We start from the raw sequence: 22172 nt of genomic DNA on the forward strand, positions 1-22172 counted from the left end.
CAAAACTAAAATCACTGTATTTTCTCAACACCAAGGCATTAAAAGACTGAAGCACTGAAATAACAAATAAGCCACAGCATTCACAGAGAGATATGAACCAAAATAATAGTAAACAACTGCAAATAAAGACTCCACTTTCTTAGAAATGTTTTGGATGCAAATCCCTCTTGTAATGGGGAATAACAAAACCATTCAAATGTCTAATAATGCTTTGTCCTGGAGCAAAGTACAAAGCAAACTTCATTAGCATCAGTGTGACTGCAAAAGATTTCCTAATTTTTTCTGAAGACTTCTCTTGAGTTAAAGATGCCAGATAATTTAAGATAATTAGAAAATTGGTTATGTTATATTAATATGAATAAACCTCCTGTGATGCTTTCAAATTCAGAACTATAATGTATAAGGTGAGAAGTACTATCCATACCTCAGTGCACTCCAAAGAAGAGAGGTATTAGGCCCCAGGAAAACCACAAGCCTTGGTTTACATTTGTGAACTGCTGTACCCAATACACAGAGTCAAAATAAGGATGCTGCAGCCCTTCAAAAAACAATCTATTATGTAAAGTAGTCAATTAAGTGTTTAATTGTCTTCTGCTTTGCTTTGTGTGACATGTTCATCTGCTCCCAGCACTTTTCAGAAATGATTATCCAGATAGGAAGAATAATGATATTTGATATCTCTGCTCCAGTTAAGGAAAAACTGTGCATTCCTTTTGCTGCAGAACCACTAGCATTTAATTTTCCAACAGGGGTCACAAGTTTTTTAGTAACTTTTAATTCCCTTTTCCTCCATTTCTTCTAGAGTTTCTCATTTCCCTTTTAGATCTGTTCATTGTCACGCTTCATTTACTTCAGTTTGAATTGTGATATACAGCAGTATCTAAAAAAATACCACTGAACAAAAACTAATTCACTGCTACAGTACATCATGTGATCATTGGAAAATGCATTTTGATAGAACTCTGCTAGGAGCCATTGAAAGATACAAAAATTCTGTTCCTAAAGTGTGTATCTTCAATTAATATAAAAGACACCCCCAAACAGGCTGAATATTTGGGCTGCTGTGTAGCAAACAATCAATTCACCATACTGTCCTTCTAAAATAATACAGTTTACCAGCTCCAACCAAGAAGGATCAAGGACTGATACTTTTGTTTGTCATGCTGGCATTTTTTTTCACCCAGATTCAGAGAAGAAAAAAAAAAAAATCTCATGCAAACATCAAATTCATAGCAAACTTCAGGGAATGAATGCTTCCCTTCAGCTCAGGACTTCTGTCTGGGAGCAATGCTGACCTGAAAAAAATGAGTGCAAGTCAAAAATACAATCTTGACTTATGCCAGTGAATATACAAATAATTGCATAATCCTGACTCAGACCTTTTGTTTAACAGATTTGAGAAAAAAGTTTAATTAACAAGAAAACTCCTTTTGCTAGAACAAGCTGCATCAGCTGCATATTTTGCCTATGCTAAGGTTAAATTCTGAAATAAAACACAAGCTTTTCATAAAAAGAATCTTGTTTCATTTATAAACTAAGACCCCTGTGATGACAGTGACACTGCCATTCAGAAAGTCTGTGCAGGCTAGACCAGTACTGAGAAATCTTCTGGCACACTTAATATTTCTCAACTTGGCAGAGGGCAGATAAAGACCTCCCTTGAATGGCTTGTGGCACTTCTAACACTTCAGAGTTCCTGGTAGAACCACTACAGTGAAGCTGTAGAAGAAAAACATGCCCAACACCCAGCCCCTGGGCTAGAACCAGAAAAAATCCTAGAACCAGAAAAAAGCAGAAAAAATGCACTCTGACCATGGTTACACGGTTGGCACATGGGGGACAGGCAGCTATTAGCTTAGGTACTGGGGAGAAGAAGAAAATCGTGGCTCCTTGAGAGGGTCACAAAGAGCTCTTTGCATTTTTCTTTTTAAATTTTAATATTTTCACGTAATTTTCTTCAAGATTTGGAGACGTGGCTGGTGCACTCATCCTCTGAGGCCAATAAAGAGGAGATTTACACTGTTAATATCCCACAGCATCCAGGCAGTGCAGTTTTTCATGTCCCCAGTGTTAATCCCCCAGCAAGTCCCCCCCCACGGTCTGTGACACCCTGAACAGGACAGTGCTGCCAGAAGCCAGCTTTGTGTTTGGACGAAGCCAGCAGGATCAGATATTACACACTGTCCTTTTTGTGGTCAGAATGCTCCCTAGGACAGTGATTGCACTGAGTGGCCACACACTGGATGTGTTTTTTTCCGATATGACTGTCAAAAATCTCCCAATGGGACTGTGAGACTAAAGCTGAGGCGACAGGGACTGGCCACCACACGTTCATCTTACCTGCATCATCCAGGCATCGGGAAGAGAGGGTGCTCTGGAGAGGTTTGTGACTGCACCTGAAAGCTGCACTTCCCAAAAGCTTCATGTTGGACAGGTAAAGCAGATCACTGCACTGGGGCCAGGGACAGATAGGTGCTTTTTACTAGCACCTAACAAAGACAACAGAAAGCACTAGTGACCTCCATCCCAATCCCTTTGTCAAAGACTGAACATTCTCTTCTCTCCTCCTCCCCTCATCAAAAAAACTCCCAAATCAAACCAAGAGGTCATATTTTTTAGTTAAATAATTGGATTAAACGATTGCTATTGATCCATGAACATTTGAACACATCCTAAAAAAATAAAAAAGGAAAAATATGAAACCCAAACAATGTAAACAGAGAGGTAAAACAACTGAGTTAGAAAAACTACATCTAAAACAACCTTTTGCAAAGCCATTCTGATATTGAATCAACTGAAACTGGATGACATGTTTTTTTTAGAGAAATATGACTCCACCTATGGTCTAACAGCCTAAGCTGATACATCAAGCTTTGCATACAAACACTCCACAAGGCCCTTAGAGCAGCTGCTGCTTGCAGTTTGCACACTCATCCGTACAGCTCGCTCTGAGCAGGCCAAGGGCTGGGAATCCATCACAGTTAAAATGACATCAGCACACAAGGTGAGCTCTCCAAGGCAGGGGACGGTGCCCCTGCATAAATATCTATGACAAGCAGCCCTTCTGTCTGTCAGAGCTCTGCTAACAGATCTTTCCAGATAGCACTCCCTGATGTCAGAGACTCCGCCTGTGTCAATCCATCTCTGTCCTTCCCAGGCAGATCAGTGTGCTGATCCCAGCAATTCCTCCCTCTGTGCCTTCAGCTTCTCCTTGTGCCCCAGCTATCAGTGCGCTCACACAGAACACGCCTGGGAGAACTGCTGTGTCACTTTGCCCTGTGTGCAAGGCTGGAACAGCCCCTCCAGCTGAACTGCTGGTGACAGGAGCCAACCACAGGTTATCCATGCCAGTCTGTGCCATGCCAGAGAATTCACCCGTGGCCAGAGGGGTCCCTGACAGGGTTGAGGAGAAGGCCTTGGGAGAGCAATTTGGCAGCTCCCAGCCTGACCACCCACACAGCACCCGATGGCCATTTCATCACCTCAACACACCCAAGTAAACACAGTGATGGCAATATCCACACCCCAAAAGGCACTTGCTACCCCCCTTTACTGAGTTTACACCTCCTAAAGAACATCCTGCTGTCCTGTTTGGGAAGCAGGCTTGGCTGAGCCAGAGGCAGTCCCTCCCTGTCCACAGGCTGAGAATGCTGCTCCCCCTGCACACACCATCCTGCTCTCAATTTGCCACCACGATGTTTCTCTCAGCTCACCCCACAAGAACACTGATGGAACATAAGTGGATGGATCATTTCAGCAGCTTTCCAAGCTGGAATCCCACCTGGCACGAATATAATCCATTCTTTTGCCACAAGGCTGAAGGAAAATGAAAAGGGCCTCAGAGGACCCAACGATGGCCTCATTTACAGACACCATCACCTCAGCTCTCCCAGCCCAGCAGCTCCCTGGGCACAGAGCCTGGGGGAGCCCAGGGAGCAGGGCACGGCTTCTGTGTCCTGCTGCTGCCAGCTGGTCCCCATGCCAGTGCCAGTGCCAGTGCCAGTGCCAGTGCCTGTGCCAGTGCCTGTGCCAGTGCCAGTGCCAGTGCCTGTGCCTGTGCCTGTGCCAATGCCATTGCCAGTGTCTGTGCCTGTGCCAGTGCCAGTGCCTGTGCCTGTGCCAGTGCCAGTGCCAGTGCCAGTGCCAGTGCCTGTGCCTGTGCCAGTGCCAGTGCCTGTGCCAGTGCCTGTGCCAGTGCCAGTGCCTGTGCCTGTGCCAGTGCCAGTGCCAGTGCCTGTGCCTGTGCCTGTGCCAGTGCCAGTGCCAGTGCCAGTGCCTGTACCTGTGCCTGTGCCAGTGCCAGTGCCTGTGCCAGTGCCTGTGCCTGTGCCAGTGCCAGTGCCTGTGCCAGTGTCTGTGCCTGTGCCTGTGCCAGTGCCTGTGCCTGTGCCAGTGCCAGTGCCAGTGCCAGTGCCTGTGCCTGTGCCAGTGCCTGTGCCTGTGCCAGTGCCAGTGCCTGTGCCTGTGCCAGTGCCAGTGCCAGTGCCTGTGCCTGTGCCTGTGCCAGTGCCAGTGCCAGTGCCAGTGCCTGTACCTGTGCCTGTGCCAGTGCCAGTGCCTGTGCCAGTGCCTGTGCCAGTGCCAGTGCCAGTGCCAGTGCCTGTGCCTGTGCCTGTGCCAGTGCCTGTGCCTGTGCCAGTGCCTGTGCCTGTGCCTGTGCCAGTGCCAGTGCCTGTGCCTGTGCCAGTGCCAGTGCCTGTGCCAGTGCCAGTGCCTGTGCCAGTGCCAGTGCCTGTGCCTGTGCCAGTGCCTGTGCCTGTGCCAGTGCCTGTGTCTGTGCCTGTGCCTGTGTCTGTGCCAGTGCCTGTGCCTGTGCCAGTGCCAGTGCCTGTGCCAGTGTCTGTGCCTGTGCCAGTGCCAGTGCCTGTGCCTGTGTCTGTGCCTGTGCCTGTGTCTGTGCCAGTGCCAGTGCCAGTACCAGGCTCCCCAGGGTGCTGCAGCCACAGGAGAGCACAGCCAGCACAGGCTGCTGCCCCAGCCTGCTCTGCACAGCCTGGGGAGAAACTGGGCTGCACTCACTCTCTCTAAGCAAACAAAATGCTGCTTCTTACACCAGCAAGCAGGTTGGAAGAATAAACTCCCCATTAGTAATGCCGTCCTGAAAAGCAAAATATGCAATTACTTTAATTTCTTCTTTAGTTTGATCCATTGGGAAATTTCAAACAAACATTACCCCTTTTGTTTTCATCTACTTGGACTGGAACCAGTCCTTGATAGCAACACACATAGTGATGAAGGGACATGAAAGGTGATTAAATAATTTAATCATCAGAATTTACACTATCTCCAGACATGAAAATGCAGCTGTGACTTTGGCTCCAGTTGCTTGCTTTTATGACTGTAATTTTAATCCTTTTTATCCAGGTCTGTGCTATGCTGCAAAAATGATTTTTTCTTTACCAAGAAAAACCTCAGATCAGACATCTGGTTTATAAAGAGAATCCACATTTTCACCCAATTTTCCAGCTGGAATAACTGAAGCAAAAGGAGGCTGGGCAACTCACTCATTTACTCAAGGTCACAATCAAACTCTACAATGCTATAACATTGACACAAAATATCCTAGAATCTTCTCCTTTTTTTTTTTTTTGTTTAAACACAAACTCTTTCCTCCATACATATGCAAGCTGACTTTGCAATCATTATTGTGTTTGATATCATGTATTTGTAACTTACATTCAATGCCACAAATTCCTGTATACCCTCTCCTAGTGCCTGTGGGTATCTTAAGCAATTGAGAAAGCAACTGCATGTAATAATTCATCAGCTGGATCCTGTAATTGAAAGCTAAATAATGGCATTTTGCAAGAGACAAAAACCACAAATTTCAAAGCAAATAAGCAAGATTATTTTCTCATTTTTAAAAAGAAAAAATAAAGGTGTGAAGTATAAAACTCTGCAAGTCAGATTTACATTAATTAAATTTGGTATGTGGAAAAGATTGAAAGACAATTTGTATCCTTTTGACATTGCCCTTCTCTTTCTGCTCTCCTGGAACACAGAAAATAAACCAGCATCATCAAACTGTGCCAACATCTGATATGGTATTTCTCACTCTGACACAACTTTCCGTAAACCCAGAGAATTGTTTCACCTTTCCAGGCCTTTGCATTTAATTTCTTAATTAAAACCTGCTTATCCTAATTGAGACATTAAAAAAAAAATATGTAATCTTCAGTATTATCAAAATAAGAAGGCAAAAACCACAAGGAAAATACCCAAGTGACAGTGCTTAGGGTCCCTGAGCTAGCCCATGTAAAATCATTAAAACTACACCTAACCCAACCTTGACCAAAAAAAGAGATGTGATGTAATCCATCAAATTCTACTCCTTCGATTATTCCATGCCAAATTTCAGTTTTTGCAAGCACAGTCATGACATGTAGGATTTAAACCACATTTCTGCACCTGTGTCTGCAGGTGCTCAGGTAGAAGTACAGAATGTGGTCTCTGTAAGAGTATTTCTCCTGGATACCCTTCCAACCTACATACAGGTTCCCAGCCTGAGACAGCATCAGCACATTCACTAGTTCTCAAAGACTTTTCTCTCACAAATTTTTTCAGTCATTCTTCAAACTTACACAGTTTTTGGCAAGGAAATTCAGTTTTAATGTTAATTCTGTGCATTTTCACCCCAAAAATTGTCCCTTTTAAGTTTAATTTGATGATCCCTAGTTCATCTTGTTTCACTTTTTGGAGAAAAAACTGCAAGCAAGCCTACATGTCTCTGACCATTCTTGATTTGTATGACTTTCATCATATCCCCTGACAGTTATTTTTCAGGCCAGTCCAGGACCAGTCTTTATGTAAAAATGTAGTAATGAACTAATTTTGATCCTACTCACCCTTCTCTGAAATTTTACAATTCCAATAAGTCTGTCTGAATTCTGTGAGGTATTAAAGGCCTCCCAGGAAGCTGCTATAGAACTCTTCTATCCAAGAATAGATCAAAAAGCAAAATTTATTTATGATTTCTCAGTGAACTGGAAAACAGAACCAAAACTATGTCATTCTTAACACAGTAAAGCTGCTCTAAGCTTCCCAGTCCCAGTCCCTGCAAGGCAGAGAGCTGAACCATAGTGATTTCTCTTCCTTCACTCTTTCTGGATGATTTTCTCCAGTAGGATGAGTATAAGCCAATATTCCTCCCATATCTTGCTTTCTGTATCCAACATAAACACAATTGTTTGCACCTTCACTTTTGCCTTACACCAACCCTAAACTGGTCACTGAAAACTGACTGTACCAAGAAGACTTTTTTCAATTTGGAAATTCTGGGGGTTTTTTTTAATATGGAAACTATGGAAAGTCCAAAAAATTCCCTTTTACTGGGAAATTGCTGGAACATTTTGATTCTTGGTTCTATTAAGTGCCACTTGAGCTTGAAACAAAAGGATTGGTGAGGAAATCAGAAACTAAAAGGTTAACTTCTGATTTCCTACAAATACACGCTACAGCCAGGCATAAACAAGTGCCAGAAAAGGATGTGGATGGGAAATAAAGCAGAGTTTGCTGCAGTTCCTCCTCACTCAGCTCCTTGTTCTGACTGAAAACATTGCAGACACATCCTGACTCAAGGAACAAAACCTTTTTTGAAAATATTTCCAAGAAATACAGTTGTCTTTTGAATGCATTTTACAAAAAACAATGTTTAGCCACCAATTCAGATTCTTTCTGCAGGCTCATGTAACTTAAAATTGCCTTTGAGTTCTCTTAAAAAGGAAAAATTGGCAAGCACTTAGCACGTACAAAAGCTTTTGGCAGCTTAAAAATACTGTGTAAAGAAACTTCTCAGTGGTAGCTGGTACAAACTTAACTCATCTCAAACTTTTCATCTGGGCAGGTCTGTTCTGGTGCATTGTTCAAGAATTTGCTTTTTTTTATACAGTAAAATGTTTCAGAATTACATTTTATTACCTGATTACTTAGTTTCATTTAGATTCAGAAAGGACAAACTAAAACATACTGGTATAATTCCAGGCTTGGATTCACTTTTATCTTTTATATAAAAAGCAGAATCAAGGATGTGCTAGTAAACATTTCTATTATTTCCAAATAGTTCTTCAGTTCAAACTGTGTTTATGAGTATTCTGTATACTTCCATATATTCTACTAAAATATTTTGCATTTACAGATGAGTTTGAGGAATGAGCATGCTGTCTGTCAGAGCTGCTTGGTCAGAGGGTTTGTGAACAAAAGCAGGTGACAGATGCACAAACACTCCAGTCACGAGTCCTTCCCCAAGTGACATCTTTGCTGCACTGTCAGCACAAACAAAATCAGGTGCTACAAGGGGCAAATAAACGGTCATCATGAAGAATCAGATGCATCATGAGCAATAAAATGTATTGTGTATCTGAAATACTGGAAAGTGCAAAGCAACAGTGAATTTTTCAGGCTGGACACACCATATTCAAGGTTGGGATTGCTTTCCCTTTATCTTTGACACATGTGATGCTCACATTCATCTGGACGATGTCCTAGGGAACACATGTCCAGCTCCTGGGAGCAGACAGCAAAAAAGGGACTTGGTTTCTTTCCTATCAACCCAGCTAAAAGATAAAAGGAGAGCCCACTGCAAGGTTGAAAGGCCAAAGGAACAGGGCATTCCTGGCAACAAACAAGCCATTAGGTAACTGCTTAGGTCACTGCTCCTCCTTAAGGGCTATGCCCTTGCTTAAAACCAAAGAACTGACAGGGGTCAATAGCTGGAGGAACTCGAGCACTGCAAAACCCAACCAGAGTCACAGCCAGAATGAGCAAAGTCAGGCTCAAGCAGCACTGGGCAGGTGGAGAGACCAAACAGGCAGCTGGATGCATTTTCTGGGGAGCTCGAGGGAGATGAGAAAAGTCTCCTTGAGCTGATGGGAGAATGGGTTAAAGACAGGGAAAGGGCTAAGGCACTGAAAAGAAAGAAGTACATCAGCTGTGTGAGCACTTTTTATTCTTTAACTTCAAGGCATAAAAGAGAAGGATCCAAAAATGAGAAAGAATAGGACTAATTCCAAAAGCAGTTTCAAGACCTTCTCTGTAATCTCATTAAGATCAGATCTCCTATAGTGATGCCTGCAATGAATGTTTGCACATAATTTACTAATGGCAGGAACATCTCAGACAATGGGGGAGCATCTGGTTCCAGGAATGTACATTTCAGTAATTAATCTCTTTACTACTAAGGCTTATACTCTGCACAAGCTAATTTTAGCACATAAGTCACAACCTGTGGAAAACATCAAGGTAATAACACCAAACCCTTACTTGAAATGCCAAAGAAAGTCATGAGTGATTGGTGGCATGATGTTCAACTCAGCATCCTTGTTTCAGAGCCAGCCACTGACTGATCCAACAAGGCCACACACATTTCCCACTCTAAGTTCATTATTTCTTTTTTTGGGGAGAGAAACATGCAAGCAGCACAGAATTAAACTTCTGATCTGGTTTACTGCTTTAAGTCAAAACTTATTCTGCTGGATTTGCACACATTTAACTGAGAATGAATTTGGTCAACTCATCTTCATGCAAATATCAATACTAATGAAAAGAAAATGAGCACAGCAGTTGACAGATGAGAAGTGAGGAAAAACAAACACTAAAGGCATGAAGTATTCAATTCAGCTGGCTCCATACAATGTACTCAGAGTGATCCCTGAGGCAGGAAAGTCCAACAAACATCACAATGGCTATTTTTCATTGAAAACCACACACAGAGAAACTATTATTTTTTAAGCTAACCACAAATTGGCAATAATTATTAACAGACAGCAATTGTAAAGTAAGATATTGCATGCAGCTTCTTTCTGTTTAGGAAGAAAATAACACTTTGTTCTGAAGAGGCACCACATTAACAGGATAATAAAAGTACATTTTTATAGAATGTATTTATTACAGAGTCTAAAATAAGAGAAATAATTGATCCCCAGAACAATGAAGTAATCAGTTTCTGTCTGACTGGAAATGTGTGCACACATGTACAGGTACCACACCTTGGCATAGGAAATCATGGCCTGTGGTCAGTGTCTTGAGATGATGTCAAACCTTTGCCACTCAAAACATCCTGAAGTATCCATGTGACTCGCTTTTTGATGCTGAATCCTAATCCTTTCACTATTCCTTACTCCAATCACTAATTCAAGCTGGAAGCCTTAATTATTCAAGGCAGTGATTTGAGAGCTGAAAGACTCGTGTTTCCTCAACAGTCCACTTCATCTTCCTTAGCTCCAAACACTCTGAAGGTAACAAACCTGTTCCTACATTCCTGAACAACATTACTGCAGGAAACAAGAGTTCAGTCGAGTACTTCAGCAGGTAATTTAATTTGTTTTACTCATAAAAGTAGAGCAGCCAGTAGTACCTGACAGCCTTAAAACAGGCTGAAATACTCTTTAGACCTAGAAATTAAATCCCATGTTTTGCCTTTACAAACTTCTCTTTGGTCAAGGGAACATCAAAACCATTTTCCTGTCTTTGTCCAGTTCCTGTTCACTACAGGAGATACTGCAAGCTGGAACTGGTCTGTATTCACCCCCACAATGACAGCAGTCATCTGATAGTCATGATGCCTTTAATCAAAAGCCTGTATGATTCAGGAAATGTAATCTAGAAGTCAGAATATCTTGAGAGGTTTTTTGAAATCAGATGGGAATCTCCCTGAGATGCACAGAAAAACCAAGAACAAAGCTACCCACACAAGGTTTTGCAGCACACAGTTGATCACACTGAATTTTGTGCTGCAGGTGCGCTCACAGTATCTACTCATCCATTCAACTTTCTGCCACAGCTGATGGTGGAATGGTTGAGCAGCTGCTATGAAGAGAAGTGACTCCTGTTACAACATGATCTTGCTTTGCTGCCCAAAGGTTACTGGAGAGGTTACAAAGCAACAGAGACTTTCCACATACACCAAAACCAAATAGTTCTGATGGATGGAAGAGTATGAAGCAGGGAGATAAAGATTCAGAGATATATCTCTGTCTCTCAAGAGAAAGGAAACTTCACATAATGCTTTTGTCTGAAATGTGCTAAACTGAATTCTGGCTTATTTAATCTAGATTTGGAACAAGCGTATTAAGATTGGTGCTGTTCTGGAAAAAATTCATGGAAGTGAGAAATATCAGGAACAGCTTTGTTGCACTCCATTCAGATTTCCAGTCCACACAGAGGAGGGGAACAGAGCGTATTTATAGTGAAGTCAAAGCAGAAGACAGTTTTACACTTTGGGAAGGAGGAAATGGAAGAAGGGCAAGGGAGGAGAACTTAGTATCAGTGAGGAAGAGGCACACTGAAGTAAAACCAAAGCTTTTGAAAAAAACAAGGTGGGAGGCAAAAAGCAGCATTAGAATATGATATATCAACAGAGCAACGGTGGGTAGCCCTCTAAAATCAAATATCTGACCAAAGTTTAACAGCAGAGTGCCTATTTAATTTCAGATGAGAAGAAATGGCATTACCCACTTGGCTTCTCTCTCTTCACTTAACTCTTCCTCTCTTACACACTGTCTTTGCCTCGACAGCTCTCCCTCCCAGCAGCTTTTACTTTGGCAGTACTTTTTGTTGGCCAGCATTCTCTGAAGGCCCTGGTGTCTTTATGGCTCCCTTCTGCACTCAGCATACCTCTTACAGGGCACAGCTGTTTCCAAGCTAAATCAATATCCCCATATTTGTGGCCAAAGGCCTGAAATGGACTCTGGACTCAGCTATATGCATTTAAATCCAGTTCAGTGCTACTCAGAGGATTCTGCATTAACAACAGGGGGAAAAATAAAGCCCAGCCCGGCATTCAGGGCTGCAGCCAGCAGTGAGTTAAGGCCAGTGAGGGCTGGCACTAATATCGCTTTCTGAAAGCATGAGCTTAATATACTGCTCCTTTGTGCTCTTCTGGAACCAGCTGCAGCTCCCCCTGATTCAGCCAGAGAGACCCAGTCTGCCAGAGCCTGGGCCAAGGACAGGGAGCGCACGTTCAGATTCAAGTGCTGCTGCCCCTGCTGCCACCAGCCCTGCTGCCACCAGCCCTGCTGCCACTGCTGCCACCAGCCCTGCTGCCACTGTCCCTGCCCTGCCCATCGCAGGTGGGCGCTCCAGCTGCGGGTGGCTGCGGGAACACTCTCACGGGTAAGGCAGTGCAAACACCTGCGGTGTGCTGGGAGCGTGAACGGAGCATCCCAGGGAGATTTCTGCACTCCTCTGGCTCCACAGACTGCCTCCTGTGAGCTAGGGGCAGTGACAGTGCTGCTAGACTCCAAGTGGGATGTGATTCTGTGAATCCTGCCTAATAGAGATGGGCTCCCTGTACCAGAGTGTGGGAGCACCTGCTCCTCAGCCAAGACACTGCAGCAGGTTGTATCAGTCATCACTTAATTTCTGTAGCTATTAACTAGCAACCTAACCCACTCCCACACCCTGGTCAGTACAGTGCCAGCAGCAGCTGCACATCCCAGTACCAAAACCTCACCGGAGGAAGCAAAAGACCAAATTATTTGAACAAAGTCTTGAGTCTGGAACTCCTTGTGCAGCCCAAGACATGCATAAAAAACCCAGAGAATTACTCTGAAATTATACCTAAAGGCTGCTGGTTCCAAATACACACATATGTGTTTTATATTTCTGTCCAGCACTACACTATTGACAGCATGAAAGAAAATACCTCTACTAAATTCTGTGTGAAATGCATTTCAAATCAAGTCTCCAGAACTTCAATTACTGTGGTTATTTTAGGTGGTTCATCCTGCATCTAGCACTTGGCATTTAAATCTATGTTAGTATCTTAATTATTATTAATTTTATCTTTTTGTTATAATTCATTCAAGTATTTAATATTGTGATAAACACAGGAGAGGCCCAAACAAATGCAAAATCTGTGCTCATGGCTGACTTGCTGTATGAGCACATCACACCATGTACAGAGCTTCAGGTTACTACAACCACAGCTCATCCAGTTCCAAAATCCCAGACTAGACAGATCACTGGGATCTTCTTCCTGACTCTCCTACCTTCCTCTGTATGATAATCCAAAGACCAAAGTGATGAAGGGAAATATGGCAAGCTTGCATTTGCTAAAGCCCATGATAGCTGGAGCCAAGCAGAGCTGCAGAGCACCACAGAGAAAACTGTGCCAAGTCAAGCATGGGTGTGCATAGCTCTGTCTGTGTATGTGCCTGTGACACAGCACTGTGCCTGCAGATGGTCAAAGCCTGAAAAACCTGACTTGTTTTTTTTCCTGCTTCTCTTGTGCAGGTTTGTTTCTCTCTTTGTATTCTTGGCTTTAATCAAGTTCCTCTGCCTTTCTGTAGGTCAATTTTCTGCTCTCTCAAGTAGTATTTTGAACACACATCCTAAATTTGGGTTTCTGTCAAATGCATAAATCACCTTTCCAAAGCACTCCCAAGGACCGAGACTTACAGAGACTTATCGTGCCTCTTTAATATATATCCTACTCTTTCAGGTAAGCATTGCTTACTGCTCTCCTTTTTCCCTAGAAAAAAGAGAAAAAATTCCTCATATATAGGAGAATGTTTTCATCACTTTATTGCTTTGAGCCCACACTCTTCATAAGCTGTCACAAAAAATTTGGTTAACACATTCATAATAATTACATTTCACACACTGTCATACTATACACACTGCTGCAACACTAATAAGAAGTGAAAGCAATATAAAAAAAATTGCTCAGAGTACCAAAGTCAGATGGAGAAGCTCAGTGGCAAAAGGCCACTTTTAACACCAGCTTTTCTTGAACCATATGCATGTGCATGGTACTGCAACACTGAAGAATGAAAACTGACCCACATTTTCTCCCCTCTGTATAAAATTAACTCTACCCAGAGCCACAGCTGCTGTCTGAACAGGCAAACACCAAAACAAACCCCACATTTTTCCAAGGGACACTGTCCCTGGTGCCCAGGGGAAGGGCTGGAAGGCACTCACAGGTCTGAGGGGCACTGGGCACAGCACACAAAGAAGCTGCAAAGGTACCAAGAACAGTGGCCAAAATGACTCTGAAGCAGAACTAAATTTTGTGCATCACTCACTACTTCTCCTCTTTACACTGCAATGTTATTAATTTATTCAAACATGGGCCTGTTTCTGTTCCTGCTGAGGTCAAGTGCTGAAGTGGAAGCTAAGGTCAAATAAAGCTTCATATGCTTATCATTGCTTAAAAATGCATTACAGGTTGAAGCTTCTGACTTAAGCTAAGAAGTCATGAAATTTTTGAGGTTTTTTGGGTTGTTTTTTTTTATTTTGTTCACTTCAAGTTCTGGGTAATCTTGCTTTGCAAAGACAATCCCTCTTCCAAGACATTGCAGGAAAGGAACACCCTTCTGTTCCCAGGGTTGAGCCCCCAAAAGGCACTGCAATTCCCCCTTATTTGAGTATACACAGACACATTCCCACATTCAAAACCAGTAAGTTATAAGTCAGAGATCCAGCAGTTCCTAGAGCTGCCATCCATTGATAGCACTTGTATTGTACAGACCTTCAGGACAGAAATGCATACAAATGAGATGAGTGGACTAAATTATTTCAACAAAAAGTAGAAAATGAGTAGAGACCATAAAACAAAACTTAAGAAACACAGTTCTGGAGGTAAACTTCAATTCTAGATGATGGAAAATTCTCAAAGCCATGCTTCTGTTCTCTCTACTGCTTTTAGAAGAGCAAAAATACATTTACAAACTAAGTGGCCTGAGAAGCAGCTTGGGCAGCATTAATGAAGTGAATATTGTGTTCAAGCTAATAAGTCAGCTCAAGCTACACTATTTTATTCAAAATGCAAAACAATTTTTACATTTTTATGTCGTATATTACCTAGGGCAGGAAAGCTGGGGATGGTGGAAAGTAGGATCATATCCTCAAATACGCTTTGCTCTTATCACACAAATCTCAGCTGCCACAGTTTGTAATAAATTGCATGAAAAATCCCAAAGAATGACCTGCTAGATAAAGCTCAACTTCAAGTCACAAGTTCCAAATGCAAACCATCATCTTGAATGTAAGTGCCCCCCCTAAAACACCAAACAGCTCTACATAACCCATGTACTTCATTTTCTTCCCTCAGGCATCTTCCTCTTCTCCTTTTTCTTGTGGAAACAGCATGTAGAGCCATTTGCATTCACACTAGAAAGGTTTTTAGTACCTCAAACCTCACCATCTCATAGACTTATTTTGAAAGCCAGTTCTTGCAGACATGCTCTTAAAGGTACAGAAAACAAAGATCTATTAAATCACTATCACTGAATAAATTGATTCAACCTGTACACCATACTAGAGGTTTCTGGACACTTACTTTGCATGTCTCTGCCAAATTCCAGGATTTCATCCAAGAGAAGATGACACACAATAGAAATTGACACAGAATTTAAAGCTTGCTCTTTTGACATCTCTCCCAGTTCTGCGAATCCAGTCAAGATCTAAAACTAATGATTTATCTGTCTCGCCTAAGGGTAAAACCAGATTTCTAAAGTAATAAACTGAAGAAAAAAAATTCTCTGAATAAAGACATCAATCCTCACTTTCTGCAAGGACCAGAATGTCAGAAATACCTGCTGTGATGCCTAAATGCTTCATACAGTGATTAGTAGGTAGCCATTAAGCAATAGCTGGAGGCTGTGCTTGGGACTTCTTCCTTTCTTTTCTCACAGAGCCTGCCCACAGAATCTCCTGTTTGGAGTGCCACTGGCAAAAACAATTTCTAGAAGAATATCCTACCAGGATGTTCCTCTTCAGAGACTAACAAAGGAAAATGGGGCACATCCCTAGAGCTGTTTACTTACCTGAAGCATTTTAGGGTAGACTAGTGTTCTCTGATTCAGGGTTGTTTTCCCTATCAAGGCAACACCAAGATGTTACTTTTGCTCCACACAGGAGCTGCAAACTTGCAAGAACAGAGAGCAGAGCTTGATGACTGTTCAAACAGAAGGCTTGCCTCCTGAAATCAATACCAGAGGCTCACACTTTCAGGGCACATATAGGCAGTGGCACACAAGTTACAGAGAGGAAAACTATTTCATCTGAAGGCATGAAGAGACAAAATGCCAGATCTTCAGCTGACAGGAGCCAAATGATCACACCCAGGCCCATCAGTGTACTTCTGGTATTCTGCATTTTGAGATTTTCTCCTTCTTGGGCTCTCCAATTACTCACTGCCCTCAGACATGAGCACTTGCCATTTCATTTGTATCACTTTAGCTCCTGGCATCTGCACAATGTGCATAATGGCACTGGGAACCAAACACTCTTTTGCTCATCTACATAGTTGCCTCCACTGTATAATGATCCTCAATGATCTACAGCACACCCAGGGGAAAAACTAATTTGTTAGGACTGTAACATATTTTATTATGGCCCAGTAGCCTCCAGCTCTCTTTATTGTGCTGTTCTTTCAAGTAACATGAATTCAGGTGGAAACAGGACCATCCATTCTGCCACAAAGTGCTCTGAAGCACCACTTTTTTCTTAGCTTGCCAGGTCTCCACATCATTCCTAAGCCTAGCTGCAAAGTTTAATGGCAAATTCATTTATATATTTACATAATTAACTGCTTCAAAACAAAAGTATGGTGATAATACAAATCCTGAGAAGAAAGATGTGTCCAAAATCAACCCCTGCTTGGCAGCTTTCTACCAAAGCACCTGCCTGCACCTACCCCAGCCTCAGGACAGGGCTGGGCCACTCCTCCTCCTCAAGGGGACTGAGTGGAGAAAGTGATCCCACAAAGCTCCTGGGGAAGGACAGCCTTCTGGCAGGACAAACACCACTGACATAGAAAACCCAAGCCCCTGTCAGTACAGCTGGGGGATGTGTTTGAGGGGATCTCAGAGCCCACATGCAGCATCAGGTAACCTGACCAGAACATCTCTCCTTCCACACTGCAGGGTAAAGCCTCACCTCCCGGAGAGCCCAGGGACCTTCGCTCTGGGAGCCCTGATCTGACAGGACTTAGCACACAAAGAAACACAACTCAAGCCGCTGATGAGTATTTCTGGGTTTGGCAAGGCTGGCACAGTGGTTGCTGCCACAACACCCGAGACTACCCTTTTCTTCCAAGGACTGAAGCAAGTTACACAGATGATCCATACTCGGATGTGCTTCCAGACATTTCTCACTTCATCACGCTACCAGAAAGGAGACATTTATTCATTTAAATGCTGTTGAGGTCATTTATTTAACTAAGTGGAAAAAAAAAGTTTGTTGTATAGACATAGATACTTTTGAGAAAAAGAAGCTTTACCATCAGATTCACAATGATGAACTCTATTTCCTTCCTCTTTATGACCATGGGACTCCCCCCTGCACTGGATAATAAATACCCTCAGCTGATACATAAAGCACTGCTGAGATTGGGTCCTTGCTACTATCGTTGCCATGACTGCACCACACACCTCTCCATGGGCAGCAATGCTCTATTCAAAACAGCTGCTCAGGACAGCTATTAAATTCTCTACTGCTACCCTTTACCACTAAGTTACAGCCCTGTGTGGGATCAGACTATCACGGGAGGCACTTTGAACTTCATCAAATCTCTAGCACTTAAATGGTGTAAATGAGTGTCCTGACAAACTGAAACAAATACTATTTTCAGTGTCTGGGTAATATTTTTATCAAGTGAGAGCCACAGAGTAACAAATCATTGCCACCTCAGATGCAAACCACTCCAGGGTTGTGGAAATGCTCACCATATGTGTATTTGGCAAAGAAGAGCAGTAACTAGGCAGTAAGTGTATTCCTCATTCTGAAACAGTGATTTATAATCAGGAACAACCCTGACACTTATTTCTAATAAACCTGTAGTGCTTATTATATTCCCATCACAAAATAAAGATTTAATTCAGGAAGAAAATGACACTCAAAGACTGAGAGCCTTTCAAGCCCTCCTTCATTAAAGAGCAGAGGCAACTCAGTAAACCGGAAAGCAGTGATCCAGCAAACATTTCACTGCTGCAAACTGTTTGAAGCAAAGATATATGGCAGTTTATTTGCATATAACTTAATATGAATTCCAACTGCATCCTGGGTGCAAGTAAAGATTTTTGTTTTGTTTGGCTTGGCTTTTGGGTTTGTTTTTGTTTTTATGATGAACAGACTTATCAAACATTTCCTAAGCTGTTTGCTGTTTGGAATTCCAAGTCTGAAATAAAACAACCACACCACCGGCTCCAGTGCTGCCTATCTCACAAACAAAACCTACCAACAATTAAATAACAGAACATTTACTTTACACAGAGATAATGTGCAGCTTACAGCTTCACCTATAAAGTAACGTTATAGATAAAGCAAATCTACCAGCAAACTAATTGAACTGACAAACTGGCTGTCGATGCTTTTTCTCTACGAATATATAGTCAAAGGAAAAAAATATTCACATTAACATCTGTAGTAATAATTCTGCCACCTCTCTCTTGATTAAAGTATACCATACCATAATGATGAGAGTCCTGGGTCTGCTCATTTCATCATCGCTATCCAGCGGCAGAATTTCATGTGACAACTCCTCTCGCCGTCGGCGCCTGCAGATATGTGGACAGTTCCTCTGTACCACAGAACGAAAGGCTTGGAGCAGAACAATGCTGGCAGCACAACCCATATCTGCATCCTGAAGCCTACAAAATAACTTCTATGTTTATGCTATGTTTGAAAAACAGTGGCTCCTTGTCCCTGAAAACAGCCTACAGTGCAGCTGCAGCCAGCTCGCTCTCCAATCGCTTCCTTGAGCTCTGATCATCTGATCACAACCAAATAGCTTGGATGCAGACAGAGGAAAGATTTGATCCGCTGAAACAGAAACACACGCAATATTACGATGCTTTGCTCTCCCTCCCTCCCTCTCTGCTCCTGAATTCGCATGAGAAAATGCGCTCCCTCTCTTGTACAATCATCCGCCTCCTCTGATTCTAGTTTCATGGAACTGAAAGTATTAAAATTCCCAGCTCAAAAGAGCCAGCTGTTCATTAAACACACACAGAGGCATCCACAGCAACTGGCTGGATCAGTTTAAATACCTTTTTTAAAAAGTCGTACATAGCAAAAAAAGCCAGTATCTGGAAAGTTATTAACTCTCATTATCAGCACTGCTGGGTTTAAAACACTTTGCCTCAGGGTTTTTTACCACACACATAAAAAACTCACAGAGGGATTTGGGCTACAATGCTTTCACCACTTCTTGCAATTTTCTGAAGCACAGCAAGTTCGAGTTGTAAACGTAACAAGTGGCAAAAAGGCAGAAATCCGTGTGCTTCCTCCAGCTCATGCTAAAACAACAGTGGCTCAAGGTGAAGCAGTAGCTCCAAAATGCCTCTCAACAGTGGGGCTGTTTTGTGTTCCTACACACAACCTTCTGCCTTCACAGAGAAACATCTTTACAGCTCCACAGGAGCAGGGTCTCGCTGTGAAGCACACAGTGCTGACCGTCCCTGAAGGGCGAGAGGAGAGGGTTTCTGTCAGTGGGTCCGTGCTGGGAGAAGCTGCTGCTGGCAGCCAGCACGAACAACTTGCCTCTCTGGCTCCTGCCTGGCCAGTCATTCAAAAAGCAGGCAGGGATGCTCGGCAATCACATGGCTGACCTGGAAACACAGCAAGCACTAATGGGAGAGTGTGTAAGATAATAGCACAGGAGAGGAAGTTAGCACTAAAAATACCTACAGAAAATGGATTTCTCCTACACATTAGGAAAACTAAGAATTTCCAGTAGGGTTTCCAGAGCAGCTGCTTTTAAGCTAATATGTTTAACTTTATTATATGTGCACCCAAAACCATATTTACCTTGCATCAAAAGGTTTTAGTTTCTAATGAAGGCCATGAAAGTTTTGTCATCAATTCCCACAGGAGCATAGTCAACTTTGTAATGTAATGTCTGTTGGTGAGATATTTGTAAATAATATCCTCTTCACAATCTCAGCCAGGAACTGCATTGAAAACTTTTCATGGAAGTACTTTTTCTGGGCTTAAGTAGAATTTAATTGCTCAGCAATCTGGCAAAAGACATCATAACTCTAATTAAAGCACTTCCCAGAAAAGGTAAATCCTTTAGATCTGTCCTTTAATAGCAACAAACTCATCACCATTATTTTTTGCCTTTACTTCTTTAGAGCAAACAGCTTTAAGGGCATGTGGAAAGCAGTCAGCAGCACTGACAGGCTGGCCCCCAGCCCTGCCAATGCAGCCACCCAGCTCTTCCCCCCCGGATCCCCCAGGCACACCCTTCACACCCTGCTGAGATGTCCCTGCCTCCCCAGCAGCAAACCCTGCAGAGGGGGCTCCTATCATGCTTGTTACTCTGACTTTCCTTATGGGATTACAAGGGCACAGCTGAGTAATTCCTGCACCAAACCAGCAATCCTGCTGCTGCTGTTGCTGATGTTTTCATCAGCCCCCTGCCTATTCCTGAGCTGCAGTTGACACCTTGGCCACACAAACGATGCGCTTGGCAGCTGGGAGACTCCATTCCTACTCTAACTCCAGCAGCAGCGATACGGTCCTGGGTAACATCTGCTGCTGGCTGTTATGGCAACTGCTCTGCTACCTTGGGGGCTGCTAACACATCCCCTGTCTGTACAGCATCCTCCTTCACTCACCAGTGCTCAGCTGCGAGAGTTGGCAGCAGTTTTTTGAAATTTGTTTTCCAGAGCGCAGCCCAACGCTGTCGCACACGTGCATGCACGTGTGTATGGAGCGGCACCCTAGGGCTCGACCCAAAGCTTCACTCTGTTCTCACTGAGGAATCCCATTCATTCCAGGGGCCTTTGGATCACACTATTCTCTGCCAGCAGCATTAGTAACTTCATTACAATTATTTGTGGATTAAGCTATTATTAGATACAAGTAGAAATGACACAATCTTGGCATTTCAGCTCTTCGGCGAGAAAAATGACACTCTGAAAGCAAGTAAACTAACAGGCCAAAGCCAGATAAAAGTAGCCTCCTGCTCTTGATCAAAATTCAAAAACTGAAAAACAGCTAATGCACAGGGGAAAAGAAACCACTGAGGAGCTAAAAAAAAAATCCCTTCTGTTTTAAGGAGAACAGAGGCATGAGCTGTCATTGGAAAGGAAGCCTCCCAGCCCACTAAAAATGCCTGGACACACACAGAGTATCAACAGCTTTGTTTTACAAAGGTAGAGATCTCATTAGCGTACATTATGTTTATACACCAGTTATCAACAGTGTTAGTTACTCTTACAGTGAAGCATTCAGCACTATTTTGTGTTAATTGGCACTTTAATCCAGAAACAAAATTCAGTGAAACCCCCTGGGAAGCAAAATACTCCTTTGTGCAAGCAACTCCTTAACTCCCCATTGCGAAGACTTTGGCAGCAATGCTGGGCTAAGGAACATGCACACTGGAAGCCTTCCACTGCCCACTCTCACTCCATCCTTGTCCCCCACTCCTTTTTGCTGTGCTGTGTAGGCATGTAACACCAGCATGGTGGTTTATGGGGACAGGCTGGAAAGGAGACCACTAAAGGCAAGTCAGTGAAGAAAAGGAAAAAAAATTAGATAGGCAAGACAATTGTTTAAATCCAGAGGAGTTCAGTGACCCAGTCCTCAGCAGCTCCAAGGGCTGGGTCTGTGTAGCTGCAGAGCTGAGCAGGAACAGAAATGGGTCACACTTGCCATGTCTTATAAAGTCCATGATAAGAAAGCAGAGTTCAAAGGCATCTGTATCCTCGAGCTTACAGCTATTCCGGCCTCAGCTTCCACATGAAAGAGATGCCAGCTCTGCAAAAGGGCAGCCAGGGCCTGAAGAGGCAAACTCTGTCTCACTCTAAGTCTGCAGCAGACACTAAACTTCTCCTCCAAGCACTGGGTTATTTCTCTTCTAAATATTCCTGTATTTGTGTTTCTGCAGGTTGCAAGACCTAAAGACGCTACGAAACATTTTCTTACATGCCTATTTCATACCTCATTAGCACGCCACATTAAAAGCTGTTTTCCTTCCCACAGCTTACTTTATTCCATTAATTTTCCTTTCTCTTTGTGGGATTTGAATTCCTGTGATCATAATAAACAGGATACAACCTATTGGTATTTTAGTATTCAGCTGAGGGCTTTAAAGAGGAAGGCAGAAAGACAAGTGTTGGAGAAGATCCTTTAAGTGAAAGGATGACTTACAAATTCAATATTGATCCTTCTTCTACCCCCAAAGGAGGCTGTGTTATTCTCAAGCAAGGAGGATGGCTGCA

At 43.0% G+C, this 22172-nt stretch overlaps 1 protein-coding gene across 9 annotated transcripts in view; it reads right to left on the bottom strand.

Moving 5' to 3' along the window:
- The window catches only part of DOCK10 (dedicator of cytokinesis 10), a 145272-nt gene that overhangs the window by 101553 nt on the left and 21547 nt on the right, over positions 1-22172 (bottom strand). For 5 of the 9 annotated variants that reach the window (XM_086844826.1, XM_086844833.1, XM_086844825.1 and 2 more), the window contains exon 1: positions 18413-18723. The exons of 3 other annotated variants lie outside the window; for them this stretch is intronic. In XM_086844826.1, coding sequence (XP_086700952.1) covers positions 18413-18577 — 165 coding nt within the window. In that variant the 5' untranslated portion in view covers positions 18578-18723. Of the gene's footprint in view, positions 1-18412; positions 18724-22172 lie in introns of those variants that run through there. One more of the 9 variants, XM_086844823.1, reaches the window with a different exon arrangement.

This window comes from Cyanistes caeruleus, chromosome 10 (assembly GCF_971803275.1).
Source record: "Cyanistes caeruleus chromosome 10, bCyaCae1.hap1.1, whole genome shotgun sequence".
Lineage (NCBI taxonomy): Eukaryota > Metazoa > Chordata > Aves > Passeriformes > Paridae > Cyanistes > Cyanistes caeruleus.